This window comes from Centroberyx affinis, unplaced genomic scaffold, assembly GCF_046629955.1.
Source record: "Centroberyx affinis isolate AG114_WGS23_722 - 3 ecotype Tasmania unplaced genomic scaffold, CSIRO-AGI_Caff_v1 ptg000511l_1, whole genome shotgun sequence".
Classification (NCBI taxonomy): domain Eukaryota; kingdom Metazoa; phylum Chordata; class Actinopteri; order Beryciformes; family Berycidae; genus Centroberyx; species Centroberyx affinis.
This window is the reverse complement of record NW_027279161.1, coordinates 73,877-95,815: the sequence shown is the minus strand read 5'-3', so window position 1 is coordinate 95,815 and position 21,939 is coordinate 73,877. Positions and strand designations below refer to the sequence as shown.

At 42.3% G+C, this 21,939-nt stretch overlaps 1 protein-coding gene across 2 annotated transcripts in view; it reads left to right on the top strand.

Moving 5' to 3' along the window:
- Nucleotides 1–12,433: 12,433 nt before the first annotated feature.
- cox10 (cytochrome c oxidase assembly factor heme A:farnesyltransferase COX10) overlaps nt 12,434–21,939 on the top strand; it is a 33,356-nt gene continuing 23,850 nt past the window's right edge. The window contains exons 1-5 of one of the 2 annotated variants that reach the window (XM_071517664.1): nt 12,434–12,529; nt 13,079–13,221; nt 13,525–13,650; nt 13,765–13,927; nt 14,551–14,675. In XM_071517664.1, coding sequence (XP_071373765.1) covers nt 12,499–12,529; nt 13,079–13,221; nt 13,525–13,650; nt 13,765–13,927; nt 14,551–14,675 — 588 coding nt within the window. In that variant the 5' untranslated portion in view covers nt 12,434–12,498. Of the gene's footprint in view, nt 12,530–13,078; nt 13,222–13,524; nt 13,928–14,550; nt 14,676–21,939 lie in introns of both variants that reach the window. The other variant, XM_071517665.1, reaches the window with a different exon arrangement.

The window sequence follows — 21,939 nt, the reverse complement described above, 5'->3', positions numbered from 1 at the left end:
CCATTACTGTTCCTGAACGCACGGTTAGTTGGCAAAAACGTCCGAAACAGGATATTATGCGGTCCTGGTAACCGATGCTTATATGAAGGCTGTTTTGTTTCACTGTCTTTCTGTGAGATACCACATGTAATCTCTCCCCGCTCTGTTCTCCAGAGTAAGAGGTGTGACCTTGGGGTAATTTTTCCTCTGGGCGTTTTGAGCTGGAAACGCTGCCAGTAAACACTTTGTTTATGAAAATCTCTTGGAAGCAGTGTGTTCAGCCATGGGAACCACTTCAAGCCAGGAAGTCTTTCTGTAAAGACTATGTAAAGACTATGTAATGAATGGACAAGCAAAAAATGCAGTTACTGTACGCACAAGATTGTCAACAGACTTCCACTACATCTTATCTTGCTTCTTTGAATGAAAAAAAAACAAAAAAAACAGACAAAACTAAACAAAAAGATGTTAATACATGCACAAATGTTGAAATGAACAAGCTTCACCTTGTCTTACCACTGAAAAAAAAATTGACCCATGAACAAATCCATGATTTCTCATGCATTTTCTGCTGGGTTACATAAAAAACAACAACAAGTGATGCTCTGGTGTGACTAGAAAACACACTTGGTTTGTCAAGAGAGAAAAAAAAAATCATTCCTCAAGGTGGTTGACTGATATCCCTCACACAGACAGCAGAGGTTAAAATAGTACTGCACAAAATATGAATGATTGTCTGTGGTTGGCTCCATCATTCCCAGAGGGGTTTGTGTACAGGCCAATAAAAAGTCCTTGGGGCACAGTTTCCCACACTCCCTCTGATGCGTCCCAGGAGATTGCACAGAAGACGGACAAGTTTTTGTTGTTGATTTTTGTAGGTTTGGCCATGGTGGACTCAGAATTTCATCAGCAAATTGAATTTCTTAGGAACAAAAGTAGCTTTCAGATTAGAGTGGAATGACTGAACACAGGTTGGCTACCTGCCACAGCGGCAAGTGGAGTTTACATGCCACAGCTAAAATGTACCACTATTTTCAAGCCCTTGGGATGCTGCAGTGCTTTGGGAAGGCGTGAGGTAGCAGCAGTGCATCCTGTATGAGCTCCTGTGTTGCATTTTTAAACAGTGAACACACAGCAGGGGTTGACTGCTTGACTGGTAATCATCAATTGATCATTTATCATTCTCCTTTTTTGCGGGAAAACGGCCCACAAGAAGAACAAAGATGAAGAAAAATCTCCAACATTATTCTTTCTCAACCTGTCAAATCTAAAGGGTGTAGAATTTTACACGGCAACAAAATGGCACGCAAAATAAAGGAGGGCATAAGAGGAATCCATCATAAACCGCAGCTACATTTTTGTTAATTAAAAAGGGAACGGCGAGAGAAGCGAAGCCCGGGGAAACGCAGGTGTTCCCAACCTGCTAGTGATTTTTCAAAGCCTGATGCTCAGCAAGTGTAACAAAAGCCCCAGACTATCAAAAGTGCCTGTATCTTGCTAAAAGGTAACCAGCTGGCGATGATGTGTCATTGTTAAAAAAAAAAAAAAAAGATGGCTGCTCAACCTGGCTACCAGGTCCAGCACAGCCGTTTTTAATTCAGGGGTCAGAACATGTTTCCATTTCAGTTCAAATCGAATTAGCCCGGCACATTTTACAGGCTCTTCAAAGTGTGCACACGCCTCAATCTGGACAACAGACATTCTTAACCTAAACACCCACCTAGTTACACACACAGACACTAACACACTCATACATTCACAGCACATTCTATCACATGCTGTAGATGAGATGCGTTCACTGACTTTCTAGGCCTTGACGTAGATTCGCTTAGACACACACACACACACACACACACACACACACATTATTTGACATACAGTACGTGTGCATAGGTCATCTCCTTCCTGCGTCGTGATGACATGCTGTAATTTGTAAAAGAAGAAGAATGCCTCTTCTCCCCAGCTGGAATTGTAGACATCCTTCCCTTACTTGCTCCAGCAGCTTTAGGACAGCATCTATTTCTGAGACAAACAGATGCGGCGTGTCGTCCTTGCGGGGATACTGACGGCGGCTAAACGTATATTCACCGCGCAGGAGACTGTCACAGCAGCTCTCAGGCCCTATAAAATATCCTGGCATTCCTCAGTACGGAATGTCCATCTACTCCTCTTGTCTGCCTCCCGTCCAAGTAGCTGTCCGGCGAGTACCAGATAATGACTATTCCACCTGGCACGCTTGTGTTAAAAAGAAACAGAATCAAGTATGGGAAGGGAAAAAAACAAATCAGTGCGATCAGTTCTGCTGAGACTGACATTGCGTATATACACGCCTTAAGAGGCTTCATATGGATCTGTCTTGAGTTCTGGTAAAGTGATGTGTCTGAGCTGAGAGGGCAACACGGTCAGGAGGGGGTGATTTGGGTAAAGGAAGGAGAAAAACAAGATGACAGAGTGGCTATTTTCCATCCAAAGCCGCAGGCGTTTGACTGACACCTCAGTACATACATGCTCACACACCGTCAATGTTTTCGCCCCAACACTTGCGCACTGAAAGGCTCGTTTAATATTCTTAAGTACCCAAGTAAACACTTGGCATAAGGAAGCACTTGATTCAGCCGGGACGATTCAAGTCTCTGGACTCAGGATGGGGAGGCGACATGAAAGAGGCCCTTCATCGATCCAACCGGCCTCAGGGTCAAGTTTCAAACAACCGCCTCATCCTACACACACACACACACACACACACACACACACACACATACACGCATGCACATGTACACACATTCATGGACACACAAATGCATTCACACAAAACACACACGCCACTTAAAAATGTGTGTAAAATGTCTGTAGTGTGGAGACAAGCGTCCAAGAACGCCAGGCAATTGATAGTTTATTGTAAAAGCGCAGGAATCCGGCCTAATGAAAGCTTTAAGGCTCTGTAAATGAGGTGAAATGAACCTAAAGGTCTTTTGAAAGACAAAGACCAGCAGGGAGACAGACCACTGACACCGCCTCTGGCTGACCAGCTAATGATATATCACAGCGGATATAAAGAATGCAGACACATGCAGCCTTTTGGGTAGTACGTGTTTGGCTGCTGATGCGGGATATCTCCCCAAAGTTCAGCTTCAACTTTTGTGACAACAACACACAAGTGAGGAGATAAGGTGACCATGGGCAAGATTTACAGATGTATGGCCTGGTCATGGAAAACAAATGGACATGTGTGCACGGATCTTGTTGATCATCTTGTCTGAATAGATTTGTGAGCCTGTGTCTCACTGTGCTGCCTGTTGCTGGGAGGTCGTTCAGCTATTTTGTCCAGAAAAATAGTTGAGTGTATTTTTTCACTCTAAGATTAATTTTCCAATAGTACAGATACGGTAGGTCTTTCACCATCCTATCTGCAACTATTGTAAATGTGTTCTTGGATTCAATCAAGCCCTTTCAGTATAAAAGTATCACAGACCTTAAATTGTCCACTTCATGGGACAGTGAAGGGAAATATCACTCAAGGGCAAGTACCATTTTAAAGAATTCACATCTGCTATTGCCCTAACCTAAGACAGAGACAGTTCAACACATTTTGTGAACACAAACAACTCTTTCTGAGCCAGAAATCACAGAACCAAGACTCGAATCTGTGGTGTTATGAAAATGTCATTGACAACAAATAAAAGCTGAATTTATGGACTCAGAATATTTGCTTGATCTATTGCAATCAAATAAGCGTCATTTTATAGATTTGATAACTGATCGGTCCAGAAAATGATGCTACTGTTCCCCAGAAAATCTCCCTTGCTACTTTCACAGTCACCTTTTCCATCTTTTTTGATTCATCAGTATGACATCGCTGATTAAGGGGTGGGACATAAACCTCTGTCCCTCTTTTTCCGTATTAGGAGACTGTGGTGAATGCCCACTAGTACCAGCTGAACTGTCCTGTGGCGTAGAAATGGTATTCCCCTTGAAGTCTTGAATCTGGAGGGCAGACTGCGGCGCTGCTCTGCCATTTATTACAGCAGGAGAAGAAAAATTAGGAGGAGAGGGAGAGAGAGCACAACATGAAAGCTGATTTCAACCACCTGTACCCTCGTCCGCCGTGCACATTCTTCCTCAGTGACACATGGTGCACAGATAATTCCCACTATGCAAATGTTTTTGGTTAAAAAGAAATTATTGACCGTAGTTCAGAGAAATGTGGTGCCATACAGGAAAGACAGAGGAGCGGTGAGGAGGCGAGGGGGAAGTTTAAATGAGAAAAGCGGAATGAATTATGCAAGTCTCTCACATATCCACCTTTTCCTCATTACGTGGAGCCATCTGAGTGGTAATTAAATTCATGCACTGATAGGATTCCCTCGTTTTCTGCCACCGTGCTTCTCTTATGCACTTTGTCATTCTGGCACTTTGCACAGGAGGGGGGTCGGAGTCGGGAGGCTGCTGTAACGACGGGAGCACTTACTTTCAAAATGTAATTCCTTGAAAGATTATGGATTACTTGCTTCAAAATTGCAATCAGTAACGTAATTCAATGGCATACTCAATGGGGTGTAATCTGATTTCATTCAGTTACTTTTGGTTTACTTTCTCTCCAACATAGGCAGTTTACGAAACAGGCAGTTCCACTAACAACTTATTCCAATATGTATATGTTATAATTTGAATAGTGTTATCAACATCATCATCATCATCATTTGTGTTTATACAGTAACAAACGGATTACAGTTACTGTTATTTTGTAGTCAGAGTCTTGTAATGCCATCACATGTGATTCGTTACTCCTCCACTCTGTATGGGTGTGTGTGTGTGGGTGAGTGGGTGGACTGGGTGTGGGTGGGTGGGGGTTGGGTAGATGATGTAGAGGGGAGCAGACCACCGGCACAGGCGGCCCAGACTGTCGGGGGTAATGTGTGGAACAGCTTTGTCCCCACAGATAAGAGCAGCATCCAGGAATGTTCCATATCTGTCCGCCTTACAGGACCCTTTGGACCGCAGCTGCCAAGAGTCTGTCATAGGACCAGCCATGCACACTGACCTGCAGGCAGGAGAGGCTCTCCGGCCCGCAGGCGATCACACAGCACCGTGTGGAAAACGAGCTGCTCTCCATCGGGATTATGGAACATTTTCTTAGAGAGTAAGGGGTTGTTCGCAGTCATTACCGCAAGTGTATAACACAGAGATATTAAAGGTTAAACTGGTTCAGACCAATTTATACAGCAAAGAGACTATAATCAAGTTGCAGGTATCTTTCAATAAAGGGTGCAATAGCAATTCTGGGGAGGATATAAAGACTATAGTGTCAAGTGTACAATTGACCCAAAATCTTTTTGTACTTCTATTGCCAGGAGCGTTTTAATTGGATTCTATCTCTGGACCATACATACTGAAATTTGAGAACTCTGATGACTTATAACTGTACATAGTAAAATTGTCAATGTTAATTTAACTCTGAAAGTGTTCAAATCAACACTGCCAGTGTTCAGAGTCCAATCAATACCTCGTAACAGATATTATAAAATGAAGTTTAGTTTTATTTTGCAACTTATTTAAACAACCAGTTGTATTATGTTTTGTCATAAAAGGGAATTTAGATTCCTGGGAACGTGAAACGGGGTTACAGTGAATCCAAACTGTATAGAGTAGGATTAGGTTATGGTTTATGATTGGGTCAACGGGAAATTATCTCCTTCTTGAACCAATAAATGTCAGACAAACTGGGGATAACTCCTCAATAAAAATGACATTTTACAACAGGGTCTGTTTTTGTGTCCGTGCATTCACCATGTCTGCACATTCTGTTTCTCTTGCCTAAGGGGGCCAGAGAGGACAGGCACGCCTCTGCGTTTTCCATGTACTGTACTTGACTGAAAGCTTCAGTTGTTATTAAGTTTACAACCGCGGTAGAGAAATTGTTCAGCCCTGCAATCAAAACAATTTAGCTTTGTTTACACACAACTACTTCATTTCAAGACTTTTAGCTTCAAAATATAAAATCCAAGCATTAATTGACCTTGGGCTTGCATGTTGTTCCCATTAATTCATAGAGCTATGATTCCAGCTACAGCGACCGAGCTACAAATCTGCATGCGATGGTAAAAAATTGCTTCAAAACCCAACATTATTTCAGCGGGGAGGAAGAGACAGTCCATTTTGCAAATTGACTCTTTCAGGAGACTGCGGTCTTGCAATATCCTCGCCTCCCCCATGTACTCCTCTGCTGGGAGAGATACACAAAGCAGGAAACCGATTCTCCGAAGACGGCCATGGATTTATGACATAGAGGCAAGTGCGACTGAACAAGGCCTATTCCCATCTGGGCTGGGAGCCACTGCCGCTCCTTGAGATTTATGACAAGGATGACACAGCTGATTACTCTCGGTTACTGAAGAGAATTGGACACGGACTGGATTCAGCTTTGTTTTGTGTGTGCATGTGTGTGTGTGTGTGTCTTTTTCACGGGGCAACTGGAACCGTACTCACCCTGCTTTGTTTGGGGTTCTCTCCTCCTCATGAGACAAGTGACGTGATCTCAACCAAACCTCCAATGCCCTCCAGCACCAAATTTTCCCATGGACAAATACCGGCCGGCTTGGACTTGTTGTGGTGAATAAATAAATAAATAAATGAGTGAATAAGTAAATAACACATCCAGACTAATGGAAAAACCACATTGAGGATTGCACATGCTGTCTCTGGATGTGAAGAAATGTGGAGACTTTGCTGTGACCCCAGAAACCGCATGTGCTGTGGACTTTTCCTTATTCCTTTTGACAAATTTGTGGGCTCTGCGTTTTGCTGTGGCCAAACCCTGGACTTTGAGAGTTCAGCCAAACCAAATAAAGGCTGTACAATGGCTGTGGATTTGTAATGACCCCTTCGACCCGGTCTGGGCCATGCTTCTGGATTATGGTCCTGGACTCACTGAACCAGCAGCCTTGCAGACTGTCACCTTGTCCCATGCCACATGAAATGGCCCTCCGCCCACTTGCCAGGCGCTGCCACCAAACCAAGATAATAAAGTGAAATGAAAGAAATGCTCTCATTCTCACCCAGCCAATAAATCACAGAGAGTTCAAGTTCAAGTGAAAACAGCAAATAAGGAACAGATTGAAGACAGATGGCAATTCATTTTCCTTGAACTGCCATTTAACGGATGTTATGACATTCAATCTAGATGGCAAAATTACATTTAGTATATGGATAAGACAGAATGTAGCGCAGTCTGAGCCTCTTGAGCGCTGCTAAACAACTGTCCATTCCCCACTGTCTTGCTCCTCAATGATATCTCCCATGCTTCTAATGGGAAAAACTGGGGTGACACATCTCCTATAGATTTTAGGGTTGGGGGGGGGGGACTATCATGTCAGGAGAGACAAAGAACAGATGGACACATTGGTTGACCTCAGCTTGGAATAAGTGTGGTTTTCTCACAAACCGCTTGCCCCTCCCAAGGCCTACTTTTAGGCCTTTGGGAGGCATAGAGTCCATTCCACGGGTCTCATTCCTCTTAGCTGTTTGGATGAGACTTTGGGTGAAAGGGGTTGCTCTGTGAGATTGATGAGCCATGGCCAATTAGAGGCTTAGCCTTGGAGGCCCACAAAGACACCATGATCTCAGACATAAACATTGGCGGCCATAGGGCCTGAGAATACCTGTTGTCCATGGATAGAGGGCATGCCTCAGGCCAGCTGGGGAGGACACCAGCTCCACTCTGGAGGCTTCAGATGCTTCACCAACTCAAAATGCCTTCAAACAGAAGTCGGCTTGTGTTTTAGAGGAGAACAAGAGTCTGTCCCACAGGCTAATTCCATGGGTGATCTCAGTATTCCAGTATGGTGCCACTGCCATCCCAGTGGAGGCAGTGTGTGTGTGTGTGTGTGTGGGTGTGTGTGCGGGGGGGTGGCCAATGGCTGTTCCATCTGACACCCTGCGGTTGACGAGCAACAGGGCGCCAGCCAGGGGCTTGTTAGACAAACTCTGACAACAAGACGCTGCCCTTGAAAATCAATTATAAACAGGAGAGCGTCTCTGCATCTGTTTCTGCTTGGAGTTATGCAGCAGTGTCTGTCCTTCTCTTTCTTTTTTTTGGGAGGTCTGACTCCTCAGACATTCAAATGGCCATCCCTGTGGGATTAGTGATGGCACTAAAGCCTCTGGGACAGTGCTTGTAAATCAGAGCGGATGAACTGGGGCGATGACAGGTCTGGGAGGCCTCTGTTATTTGACTAGGCCATTTATTGGGGCTTCTTGGGAGGGGGTGTCTCATTATAGGCGCTTAGTGCTTTCCCCAGTGTGGGGCATGTAAAACAAGAATAAAAAATGATTTGGCCATTTGGTGAGGGCCATATGCGGGCAGCATGCAGTCTGTATGGAGTAAGAGGGCCTTTCTTATTAATGTCTATTAATGGCCCTTCAGCACTTTGCTTACACAACCTGGAGCCCATGTTACCTTCAATTGATTCAACATGTCACCTTTTCACCAGCAAGCGCCAGGAATCTGTTTAAAATAGCAAATGGAGTAAATTCTTGGCCCCTTGAAATTGCTAAAGAGACCCCCTTTCCTCTTGCCACAGTAAACTAGACAGCCATAGAGACCCTAACACTGTGCTAGCCCATCAATCTTTCTAACGTCTGCTTTCCCCTTTAGAATGAACTGTGTTTGTTCACCTTGAATCCAGATTATGCAATTGTATTTTATATAAAAGTGAAAACATTTGGCCAAGGTCTATCACATAGTAATACCTAGATATGGATATGTTTTTACAAAATAACTACTTCTTGTTCTTTTGTAAAAACATATCTGTATCTAGGTATTACTATTGCCTCCAGTGTGCTGCTCAGATAGTGTTGCAATATTATTCAATAAATGTTAAAATAATATAGCAATTTCAATGTTACTTGCCAAAATTATTCCAAACCTATGCAAATTATTTTAGTAGTTAGTCAGTGTAAAAAAAAGAGATGAATGAGTAGTTGTATGTGAGACAGGAGGAGCAGTATTTAGTTTAGCATTTAAATTGACATGTTTTTTTTCTATGAGTTTTCCCTGTAATTCACATTCCATTGTTATTCCAAATACACAAACTCATTCTGCAACAGGAGCATAACCTTTCAGTGTTTGCACTAGCTGTACTGTATTTTCTCTTTAAAATCGAACATTCCCTTGCTGACACCAACCTGCTTTACTCTTGTAAACTATACGTCATCGACCCGCAACAATACATGCTCTGACTCCTTTTGTGTCTTTGTTTCTCTCTGGAGAGGATGTTTACAGCCTTTTTTATTTTGTCAAGATGCAGCGAAAGCAGTGTGATAAAAGGCCCTCATACCGGGACCACCACCAGAGATAGAAAAACTGTAAAGGGCTTTTGAAAAACCCCTAGGGTTGAACAGACCTCACCAACTCCTCCTATTGTTACTGAGCCATTCCACCCCATTTTGTCCATCTGTTCCTCAGGTCCTGTCTTTTTGTCCACCTTATGGACAGAAGGAATTAAAGGCATGTCTGGGTTTGTGACCTCCACACTGCTTCTGTCTTTACTCATTGGATCATATATCACAAGTGGAGCTACCTGATTTCAGGAGAAGAATTTGACAAAAACCTAAAGAGCAGAGGTTGAATAAAAAGATGTTGGCAATATGTTTAATTCACAGCAAACCTTCAATAACAAACATTATTTTCTGCCTAAAAAGAAAAAAATGATATACTAGTCATCCACACATGCATAATAGGACCAACACCAAATTATATAGTAGCCTAAATACATCAGACCTAAACCACAAGGCTGCCTGCTTAATGGTCAGGCGGAGGGATAAGGAGAGCTGATTCCCTGGAATTCATTCCCCTGAGGTAGTCCGACTCCCATTCACTGGCAGAGGATGAACTATTCCTTAATGCTATAAACAAATATTATTCCATCCCGGTCTGGAGGAGGCGGGGCGGCAGCATACTCATGAATGAGTCTGTTTGTTAATATGCGAGGCCCTGACGTTGTGTTAGGGCTGTCAGTCATCTCCAGTATGGTAGTTTACAGATTGCTATACAGGAGATTATGGTTTGAAGCAGCGCGCTATACATCCATAAACTTGGCAGATTTGATCCCCGCCTCAACAACTGCATTCCTGCAATCCTGGAGACGCAATATGAAAAAAAAAGAATATTGAAATTCCACAACAGCACTCTAGAAATAGAAGGTATTGGGTAAAACAAAGCAATAAACCCCCTTTTTAGCACTGACATCAAAAAACTGACACAACGAGGTTGACCGGGTCACTGGGGAATGAAATCTTGTAGAACAGCACATAATGGTTATCTCCTGCAATAAAGGTGCTCTTGTGCTGGCTCTGGGATGGCCTTGTGGGTATTGTTGGCATTCATCAGCCCTGCATCTTGATGGAGCAAGAAGATTACACCATGTAATCTTGCCAGGGAAGGACGGGCTGGCAGTGGGCTGGAATGAATGAGATGAATCAGGAGAATGGGAGGCCCGGCTTGTGGATCGCAGTGGGATTTGTGTTCATTGACAGCACCTGCGATTAGAAAGGATATCTGCATCGCTCACGGCCATTCATGAAACATGTCATACACATGTGTGGACTATATCCTATACCAACAACACATGTTTACAATACAAAAACACTGACAACATTAGATCGCCTTGAATAATCGTATCTCTAATTATTGATTACATAAAGATTTATTTTTCTTTATACAGAATATGACCTCTACAATCAGACCAATATGAGCTTATAGCAACTCTCATGGGTCACTAAAATGTTTTAAAATCTTTCCAGCAAATGAAAAACAGCATTGAAAATTTGCCTCATTATGATAACAGAAAGCAACCAATTCTATTGTTTTTGTTTTCAACCATCTTTGTTTGAGTAGTGAAGTGAGGCTGCAGAGTGAAAGCAGGGGAGAGGGTATTAATCAGAAGGTCCCACTGGCAGCCAGGGCCATCAAGATGATCACACACATAAATAACAGGCCAAACAGCGGGGCTAGGCAGAGGACACACAAGGGCAGGAGGCAAAAGGCCAGACATTGAATTAGAAGGCAATTTAGAGTTAAATGAATCCCATCTGCAACTCAGATTTATTGGTCAGCGACAGTGGTTTTCCTGGTAACCTGACTTCCGACAAAATGAAAATCCAACTGATGTTTGTTACTCTAACTTAACATGATATTTCACATCAGCTGGACTGAGTGAGGAGATGTTCTTTAGGCACAATGACAAATTTACTCACAGTGGAGCCTTGCAGTTACTAAACGCTTTCCATGGAGCAAAAAGTGAAGATTGATGGCATGTCACCACACAATGCCATTAGAAAAATAGACTTGAAATACTCAGTTGCTTCTTTTTGAAACTATAAGATCATTCCTTTAATCATCCCAGTGAGAAACTGCTACAGACAGCATCAATCATACAAGACAGATAGAATGGAATGATCCACTGACATAGAACACTATATTCAGTAGTCTGTTTTTCCCTGTACCTGAGAATAGTTAAATGTTCAATTGTGAACTAACATTCACTACTATACCTATAGACCGCAATTATCAATTAATTAAGCCCTCAGAGGGGCCCTACATGGTTGCAGGGTATTTCTCTATTTTGAACAATGTCCCTTTAACAAGTGCAACCTTTTACAAATGCCATAACCAAAAAGACAAGAGGGCAGCAGAAGGAGGCAAATAAAATGAGTACCAGGGTGCATATAATTTGAATGAGAATAGAGAAAATAACAGTTTCATTATGAAGATGTTATGCAGATATTATGAATCCACGCCATTTATGTGCAATATTGCAGTGTTTTGTCAGGAAACTGGACAGCCTTATGAAAGTAAACCCTAGTGAAACATCACTACAATATTCCTATGGGCCTATAGGGACTTATAGTGTGTCTATGCTACTCAGTAGTGAGTTTATGGTGACTGCATCATACCCATGGTATTAGCTACTATTATATTCACCTAATACGATATCCTAATATTTCTATAGGGTCTTATAAAGTGTGTGTTGTAGGCCACTCAGTAGTGTGTTTATCGTGATGTAGTGTGTTTATCATGATCTTATCATCCTTTATGGAACTATTTATCACATGGCATGTGGTATCTCTATATTATTCCTATAATATTTCTGTACAGTTTATAGTTTTGCTGTGATATTCGTGTAATATCCTTCTAAAATTTACCAGAGCATCACTGTAGTCATTTTTAGTTAGGGATTACACTACATGAGACTTGATATGTCGACAAAAAAATATAAAAAGAAAAGAAAAAAAACAAATGATTATGTATGTGCTGATTATGCTTCTTACTAGCACCTGTCACACGACCGTGCAGCATGCAGGTTATGTGTTACGAGACGTAGCTCTAGTCCACGCTCTCGAGGGAGTTGACGTTTCACAATCTGTGCCCCGGAAGTGATTCTCTTTACCTAACGAGGTCAGAATGGCGGCTCGCTGCATGTGAAGGGGACGAAACGGCAACCGGCTTTATGCTTCGAGAACATGTTTAAAACGCCATGCTGCAGACTGTCGGGTAACAGCAATATGTGATTTCGTTTGACATGCTGTTGTATTTTAAAATCACTTTTAATGTGCGCCTGCTGAAAACACCCCGTCAAGCTAACGCGGCGGCTAGCTAACTTAGCATATAGTCAGCTAGCCCAGTCATATGAGAAGTGTTTGGCAGCTGGCTAGCAGTGACCTTAGACAGGAGTCAACTGCATCTGCACAGAGCACCCTCAGTTAGGAAACTGATTTGACTGATTTGACTGTCACCACAGCCTGTGTAATTGTTGATTCTTTTATTGTCAACCGTTTGTAATTAAACAAATGCCAGACACCAAAAAGCTAGCTTACTAAGTAATGTTTGTGTCATATTGGTGGGGAAGACGTGTAAGTTCAGCATAATGAGGATGCTATCGATAGCCCACCACATAAATTACATCATGTGCATAGTGTATCTGTCATATAACTCGGTGGATACTTATTTCGTAATCTATATAAGGTTTAAATTCCTCCGACAGCTCTTGTTATCATAGTAGTTATTTTATTGACTTATAATTGTCTTTTACGTTTATTTTAGGTCTGGTTGGTGCCAGTGTGAACCAGAAATTAGTGAGAAATGTCCCTAGAAGTAACCAGAGCACTCGCAGCCTTATCCAGCTGTACAGGAGAGATCCATCAAACTGGATCACGTACCAGCATCTGAACTTCCTGAAACGCCAGGTACCATTCATGGGTCACAGTATATGAACATTTCTGTGTGCTTTGATGGTTGAAAACACGGAAATACTTGGCATTTATATCTGTAGCATGCATGCAAAATGCTTATTAACAATTTTCTTATTTGCATTTGAAAACTTGTTATCGCTTATTACTAATGTATTCTCCACAACTGTATCTTGCTTGATTCACAAGGTCTAATGATTCTATGCTCTGTACATTCCTGCCAACAGTTTTATTGTGACAACAGTAAATTATTCCGTGTGTCTTTCCATTCATCAACTTTTCAACCTATTTTCTTTCCAGTATGTGGGAAAGAGCAACAGTGAGCTTCACCAACGAGCCATCCCTAAACGGGCACCTGTCCTGACCATCGTGGATGAGAGAGATGACAGTGTGGTGAGGCAGGTGCAGCAAGTACCAACTATTGATGCTGTGGTCACAGACCCCATGCCACAGTCAGAGGATGTCACCAGTGAAGCGGTGACACAACCTGCGATATCCACCCTAAAGCCCACTCCAGGAAAGACTGTATTACAGACAAAGTCTGTGTCTAATGTCATTGCGACCTCGGATGAGACTCCCCATGTGCACGTGGAGACCAGTGAGGCCAGGGAGGCACGTCTGGACAGACTGTGGAAGGAGCTGAGGGTTGATTTAGCTGAGTTACCGGATGTCTACGCCAGACTCGCCAAAATCAAACTCACAGGTAGAGAACATAAGGGGCCTCAGCGGATATCTTAGATTATATTGGATAAGATGAAACATCTACAGATCCAGATGATCGGAGGCTGAAAGTGCTTCATGGATGCATCAGCTCATCATAGAGAGGGTGGAAAGCATTGTCCAAGATAGTGTTCAGGTTGTACCTCATCCTCCCCTCTGCCACTGTCCTGTCTCATCCCGATGACGGAGCTAGCCTTTTTACTAGTTTGTTGAGGCTGCTGACAACAAAGTATTGCTTGGTGTAAGAAATTGATATTGATGTTTGGTGTGTGATATTGAGAAGTGTAGTGTAATGTCAGACTTGCCTAAATTAAACTCTGGTAGATAACCACGTTTTCTGCCGTCATAGTTTTGATATTGGAATAACCCATTGCACAATGTAAAGCACTGTCACCTTATACGGTTTGGGACATTAGTCCACACCTATTGCACATATTCTGTTCAATAGGTTAATAAATGTTTAAGGGGGAAAGCCAATTATGCTCAGCCAAATATAGGTAATACAGGTAATTTTAGGTTCTTTTTCTTTGTCAAAAATCATACTAGTAGTCATAAAATTCCATGTCTTGTTTTGTTCTAACGACCATTTTTGTCTGGTGGTTTCAGCACTGGTGGTTGTGACTGCAGCAGCTGGCTATGCAATGGCTCCAGTACCCTTTGACCCAGCCATGTTCTTCGTGTCTTCTCTGGGAACTGGGCTAGCTTCTTGTACTGCCAATTCAATCAACCAGGTCGGTTACCTCAGAACTAGGTCAAACAAGGCCATGTCTGTCTGTTTCTGTGTCTGTATGAATGTGTTTTGTGAACACAATAACTCAAGAGCAATACATGATAGAACCTTCATACTTACACCACAGGTATAGGGGCGATGATCTGATAAAATTTTGCTCAATAAATCTGTATATTGATAAGGAAAAATGAGGGGGCATCAGGCAGCTTCTGTGCCTCTTGTTTTAACAACAGGTAGTATTTTATTTTTATGACAGCTCACCTTTGTCATTGCAATAATTTTTATGACGTTGTAGAAGTTTTGTTTTTAGTGCTGGTGGACTTTTGATTTCGTACATCAAAGTTGCATCACAACAGTCAAAAGTAGGGGCATGTCAAGTTCAGTCTCAGGGCATCATAAAAAGCTTGTTGTTAGGGATGCAAATTTTCAGAAATTTCCTTAATTGATAGTCAGTCACGTTAATGACCAATTAATCGATTAATCGTTATGTAAAAACCAGCTTTTGACATAGAAAATACAAAATGTGTGTTTTTACACCTGTCTTTAGGCCTACTCAAGAAGTTACTCAACCAAGCATAATTCAAAAAAGTCGGGACCCCCGACAGCAGACATCAGTGTTTCCCACAGGCTGAAAATGTGCTTTCTTTAGGGTTAATTACTTTAAATTGTCTTTACATTGTGTCCAACGGAACCCAACAGGTGGAATATGCAATGAAGTCTCTGCACTGCACTCATGTTAACTTTCTGTGTTGAGCAACGTTAGAATTGTCCGATTGAAAAGTATAAAGTTACTCTTTACCGTTACAACACATTCGAGTTTGGAGAAATTTTGGAATTTTATATTTTTTACGAACGTTTTCAGAACGGGAGACGGACTGTCAGGTTGAGTACAGAGCTACTGCATCGCCAAATGACATGATGTGATGTGCACATTAGACGCATTACAGAGGGATTTAGATCAATTTCTATACATTGATTAACTTTTTATGTTGTGCCGGCCGTGCTGATATTGTGGCGCTGCCACAGTTTATGTATTGGAAACAATGGCACGACAATCTACTGGTTTATTTAAGAATAAGAGCGTATCTACGTGGTCAGGGATGAGTCCAGTGCGCAGCTTGGTGACAGTCAGTCCATCCGCTGAAACACACGCTCCGGGGGAACAGTTGTCCCGGGTCGGGAGGCACAAATAGTGTCGCGCCAACTTCGCCAGCCGGGGGAACGCACTCTCTTTCATTGTGCTTAGAGCCTGTATTTCAACTTTGTATTACAATGTTTACAGTGAACACTGTTGTCTTCTGCCCGCCAAGCAAGCCCGCTTGCTTGGCTTTCTTCTTCCTCTGTATAGGTGGCGAAAGTTAAATTGCGCCCTTGTGGCGGTAAATCATTTCCGAAAAAAATGAGAAATAGCACGTAACGTACAGTATCAATTAATCAAATTGTTAACAGTGATTAATCGATTGTCATTAACATCCCTACTTGTTGTACAACAACCCCCCACCCCCCAATCCTAACCCATGAAGTCGTCACATAATACTAGTCCCATAGGGATTTTCTAAGTAAATGGCTAAAATCTAGGCCTAGTACTTTTCAGTTCAAATTTAAATGGAGATATAAAATGAATGATTAACCACAGCTCATTTAATCATAAACTACAAAGATCTTAAAATATTAAACACATGGCCTTGGTAATTGTTTCAAGAATTGCAGTAAACAGTACAGATGTTGCAATTATCTAATCTAATCTAGTTTTTAACTTGGCTTATTCCACCGTTTGAATGCAGCAATTGGCCTTTAATCTGTTTATTTTTTTATTATGTACAATTTTCCTTTTGGAAGGAAAATGAGGACTCATCTCAGAGCTGGCAAGATGTCTGATGGTCTTGTAATGCATAATAGATTTTTTGTTGCATGTTATACAAACATGAACTTGCATGTTGACAGACACTTGCATCCAGAGTTGTCCCACTCAGTGCTGCCCATGTTGTTGTAGAAAATACTGAAGGAGCCAGCACAGCCTCTTGTTTGACCTGCACTACATTCCTCTTTTGCTACGCATCTCAAAAAAGCATTGAGAGGACTGTAATGCTGTTATTATTTCCCTGCTGAAAGCTTTTTTCGTAACTATAAATAAAGAAGAGCTATTGCGCCTGGACACTTAGAATGCTTGGAATAATTAGGGCCTCCCTCTGTTGCCTAGTGTTGACGTTGTGCGTAGGAATTCGCTCCGTGACTTAAGAATATTAGTTTAATGGGTGACCTCTCCCTCAGCCCTGGATTGAACTCCACTTAGCGGCGTCCTTGGCCTGTAATTTGGCAAGGGCCCTGATTACACTGCAGGTTCCTGTCCTCAGGGCCAAAAAGCAGCCCCCCAGCCAGCCCTCAACAGCCAAGTTCCAAGGACCGCCTCCCTTGTTCAAAACTAGAATGGAGTACTCAACCAGGTCAAACAAACTTAGTTTGTTCCAACACTCATCTTCTTGGACCTGAACTTACATTCAGTCATGTAGTTATTTTCCCCTGTGTGTCATCTCAAGGGGTGACGTCTATGAATATGATTGTACAAACGTTTGCGTAGTTTTGTTTTTGTGGTCAGGTTTGAATAGTGTCAATCAATCCATCTCTTGAGTTCAAATTGCATTGTCTCCTCAGTGGCAGGGAACTGAGTTCTTCTCCTTCTCCTCTGTGTACCTGTACCTCACACTGGAGCAGGTGTGTAAATATCCTTCAGGTATGTGAAAAATGTCCCCCTCTCCTCAGGCAATAGAGGGTAGCCCAGACTCCAGCTCCAAGAAGTTCAGAGTGTTGAGAGATGTGAGAGGCAGCAGCCACTGTTCCTACCCTGGGTGTCCCTTTTATATATGGGCCTACCCTCATGTCAATCCTGTCAGTCTTCATTTTCTCCACTGACTCAGCCTGAGGCTAGGATACGATATGGCTTCATATTTCATTGAGACAATGTAATTTGCCTTTCAACGTCTCTCTTTTGGCCTCCCCTAGCCAGGTCTAGTTTCAAACTTAGGGTGAAGGGATAGCTTGGGCAAAGGTGAAGTTCAGAGCAGACATGGGTCAAACGGTAGTTGCAAATGAGACAAGTATTTGTTTAAATCTGCTGGGAGTACCAAATGGGTGGGATTATCTGTCACAACCCCAAGACAATTTTGATAGTGTTAGCTATGTTGTCTGTCACAGAAAGTTTACTTTGAAACACTTTCTTGTGATTGTCTAAACTTTCTGGCATTCATTGTATTGCACTATGTAGCAAAGGCCAACCTCCCATTACCTACAGTAAGAAGGATTAAACAAACTTTAAAAAAGTATTTGAATTTACTGGTCCAGAGAGGCTTGCTGTTGGGTTAGGGTTAGTTTAAGTAGGGCTTTGGGTGGGTGCAGTCAGTTTTGAGACAGGCAATGTTGAACATTTAGACCAAACACTAGGGCTAGAGTGATGAGGTAGTATTACAGTGAAGAAAGACAAATGGGCATCCTGTTGATTTGTTGTTTGAAGTGCTTTTGCTTTGAAGTCTTAATGGTTAGAAACCTTAAAGGTTGGTTGGTGTGCTTCAGCTTACATTTATTCTGTAAAGATGTACAAAGCAAGAGGCAGGTCAAATGTTAATGTCTGTAAGCAGACAAAATGCCATATTGTAATGATATCCAGGAGGCTTTGTTAAGGGATTTTGGGTGTCAGAAACAAAGTTTTTTTTATTAAAGATGTGGATGAAAAGCGTCAGAATCCAAGGTATTGTTGCAATGCCTCAAATGGTTTCTGTAAGTAAACATTCAGTGAACTGTAAAGAGATCTGGTGGAATATTACTTCAACATTTCTCTCTCCTCACACGGATGGCCTTGTGTTTCTTAGGCTTTATAAAAGCAAAGCCTGAGATTCATCAGTGCTTACACTGTATTTGAGAACAGAATCTTTTTGAGGCCAGGGGCTCCCTTTTTTGTGGCTAGTAGTTGGCATGTGGGCCCAAGGCTTCACTCCGCACAAGTCAGATTCATTCTGCTGCCATGTCCCTTGTTCTCTATGTCCCTCTGTGGTGACAGATCTGTGTGCATGTCATCATAGTCTTAATTGGCAAGAGCGGGAGATTGGATTAAATAAAACGGCCACCTGTCTTCAAGTGAGGCCAGCTTTGAAGTAGGATATCGGGCAAAGACGACCAACGGTTCCAGATTGTTTTTCTTTTAAATACTTTGACAGAATTTATTTGTATTTTTTCAGTTACAAGATTGTTAAAAGGATACGCAACATTAGAAAAGCAAACTGATGTGTAGCTGGTAGTGTCTCCCTCCAGTTGTCTGGTTACATACCCCTGTACATATGATGTGCTAGTAGTTGTTGGTTTTGCTTTGTTTGGAGGAGAATGTAATTTTCGTCAGTGTAATTATACACACAGAAGAACAGGAGATGTCATGTGTGACACATAATCACCCGTTGCACTGCCTCTGTGGCGACACACTGTGCCTCGTTGCATCGTCTTGACAGACTCAGGATCCTCTGTCGGCTCTTTGTCTTTTAAAAGAGGCACACCCTCACCTGTGTGTAATTGATCTCAACACTTTGGTCATCCATTTGGTTTTCATAATACTGAAAAGAAAAAAATGGGAAATGGAGAGGGAAAAAAAATCATACCTTTAGATCTGGTGCCAGCTTTTTTCTATGTCTCTTTTTACTCCCTTTCATCTTGAAAAAGTGTTGCTATAGCATCAGTGTGGTTAGGTGTGATCAAAGCTAGGGGGGCTTTTTATATGAATAATCAAACAAAAGCTTGACAAACAAATCAAAGCAGAGAAAGATCCCAGTCAAGAGCACTTCCTATGGATTCTTCTGGTCCGCCCTAATCCCTTAATGCTTGGCATCTGAAGAGGCAGAGGGGTGTGCAAGTATGTGACCACACAACTGTTGAATTACCTTGAGGAAAGGGAGAAAATGTCTCGAGGGAGAGAAAAATACTTTGGCTCTTGGAAGTAGCAGCCAGACCTTCAGTGGTGCTGTCAAAAGCCAAGGCTGCTCTTTGTCCCATCGGGAAGTGCCCGTAGGGCACACAGAAATGTTGTGGTTTCTTTTTAAAATGTTACCCCATTTAGGAAACTGACGGAAGGGTGTAAGCACTTGGAGTCACGTAACAATGGCATGTCACCATCTGGAGTTTCTCACCACAGTCAAAAGACTTATTGCTGTCATGTCTATCTTATTGCATTCAGAGAAGACAGCCAGCTCCAGTAGCGGAGGGCTGTAATTATTTGAGTTTCCAATTCAACTAGGTCTCATGGGTTGGCAATTCTGGACTCCTATTTGTATACACTTGGACACAGTTTAACATTTCATGTCATGTCTTGCTTGGACCTCCATTTTGCTGCTTGTAAATCCACTGAAGCTGGCTTTAAGGAGTTCATTAACCAGGTGGCGGTAGTATTTTATAGAGAACCTACTCTATGGTGAGGTCTCTTGTCCATGGTGGGACAGGTGAGACTTTGGGCAGGCTCAGGTGTTTCTCTAAATGCTCCCTCTGCCTCCAACAGCCAGAGTTATCCAGAGCCTCCAACAGGGTTAGCAGAAAGTCCTGGAGGTGGTCTGGCCTTCCAAACCCCTGGGCCTCACACCAGGCACCACCTCTCCGGGTGTTCCAGCCGTCATCACCCTCCAGTCTGGCCACTACTTCAACTAATTGGATAATTGGGTCAGAAGAGAGTTTCAAGCTGGAGCCTAAAAGACCCTGAGGTCCCCAGCAGTGCACACAAGACCTGATATGGCCTTTTACTGTCAAAATAGGATTGTTGGACTATTTTGACAGCGGCTATAGTGTAAGTCACACCATGTCGGCATGCGTGTTTGTTTTGATGAAAATACAAGTTGGCTTGTTTTGCGGCTGTCTAGTGTCATTTCTGCTTTCGTGACCATGACAGTGAGTCTTCTTTTGTGTCTGTGTGTCTCCTGCGGTGAGCTGTCTGAGGCTGGCACGCACAAGCGAGCCCCCACAAGCCCCCGGCCCATCCACTCCTACCACTCCAAGCTACGCCCTTTTGCGCTTGTCCTGTGGAGGCATGTATTATTTACCCTCCTACCTCCTTCTGTGTGCATCTTGGGGAGCTTCTTCAAGCGTATGGGGACATGGCTTAACATGGGGAATAGGTTATGCAGACAACTGTGCCAGCTCAGGGTTACACATGTTACGATGGCGTGTTTGTTTTACGTTTTTAAACCACTTTAAAAGCTGCTTTAGGTAGTTTTGGTAAAACAAAAATATCATAATCATTTGGAAATCAATACAATTATGAAAAAAAATAACCTTTTGCAGCAAAGTAAACCTAGAAGATGCGTTTTTGTGTTGAAACTGTGGTGGGAGGGTAGGACCACGGCAGTTGAGCAATTACTTTGTAGCGTCAGTGCTCCATTTATTCTTTTAGGACACTTTATTTATTCAGTACAAAGCTATATCAAGAACGTTTTTGACATCACTGATTCAAATTCTTTCTAAAGCCAAATAGAGCTGCTTTGTAATCAGCAGAACAATGGGACAATGATGCACAGGTCTAACTGATGGGAGAGCATATCCTGACCATGATTCCACATAATGCAAGTTTTTTACCAGGACATTTTTTTTTTAATTAGTATCCACAATGGATTGTCATCTTATAGACCTACCTTTTCTAGTGGAAGCACATGCTTTTAACTTTACGAACATTGTAATGTCCATCATAATCTAGTGACACCAATGTATATTATTTCAGGCCCATACTATTAAGAGGCAGGCATGTTCTGATAGTTGAGCTTTTTCTCTCACCTACCAACATTATAGGCTATTTATAGTGGCGTCAATCATCTTGTTAATCATGTTTATCCAAACATTTGGAGGTCAGATTGGTGTGCTCTGAAATGAGCCTGGAATTTCCCTTCATCATGATCAGACGTATTGAACCCCCCCTTGAGGCTTATCACTCAATGCATGAATCTGTGTGTGTTTTCAAGCCATACTGATGCAAATTTAAAAGCTGGTCCCAATGAAAGTCAATGTGATTTGATAAATCACATTTGCGTAATTTGGGTAACATCACCGTAGCAGAATTGTGTAATAATTATATCACATAGGCTTCCTAAAGAACAACATTTGTGCAAATTTTACATCTACTCTATATTTGTGCTTCTCATTTTTACTGTTTCAGTGTAATGTGACCTATACAGTTCCTCTTTCATAAAGCCATTATATTGAAACCATTAATAAACGCTTTCAAAACCCTTTCCAAACCCCTCCAAAGT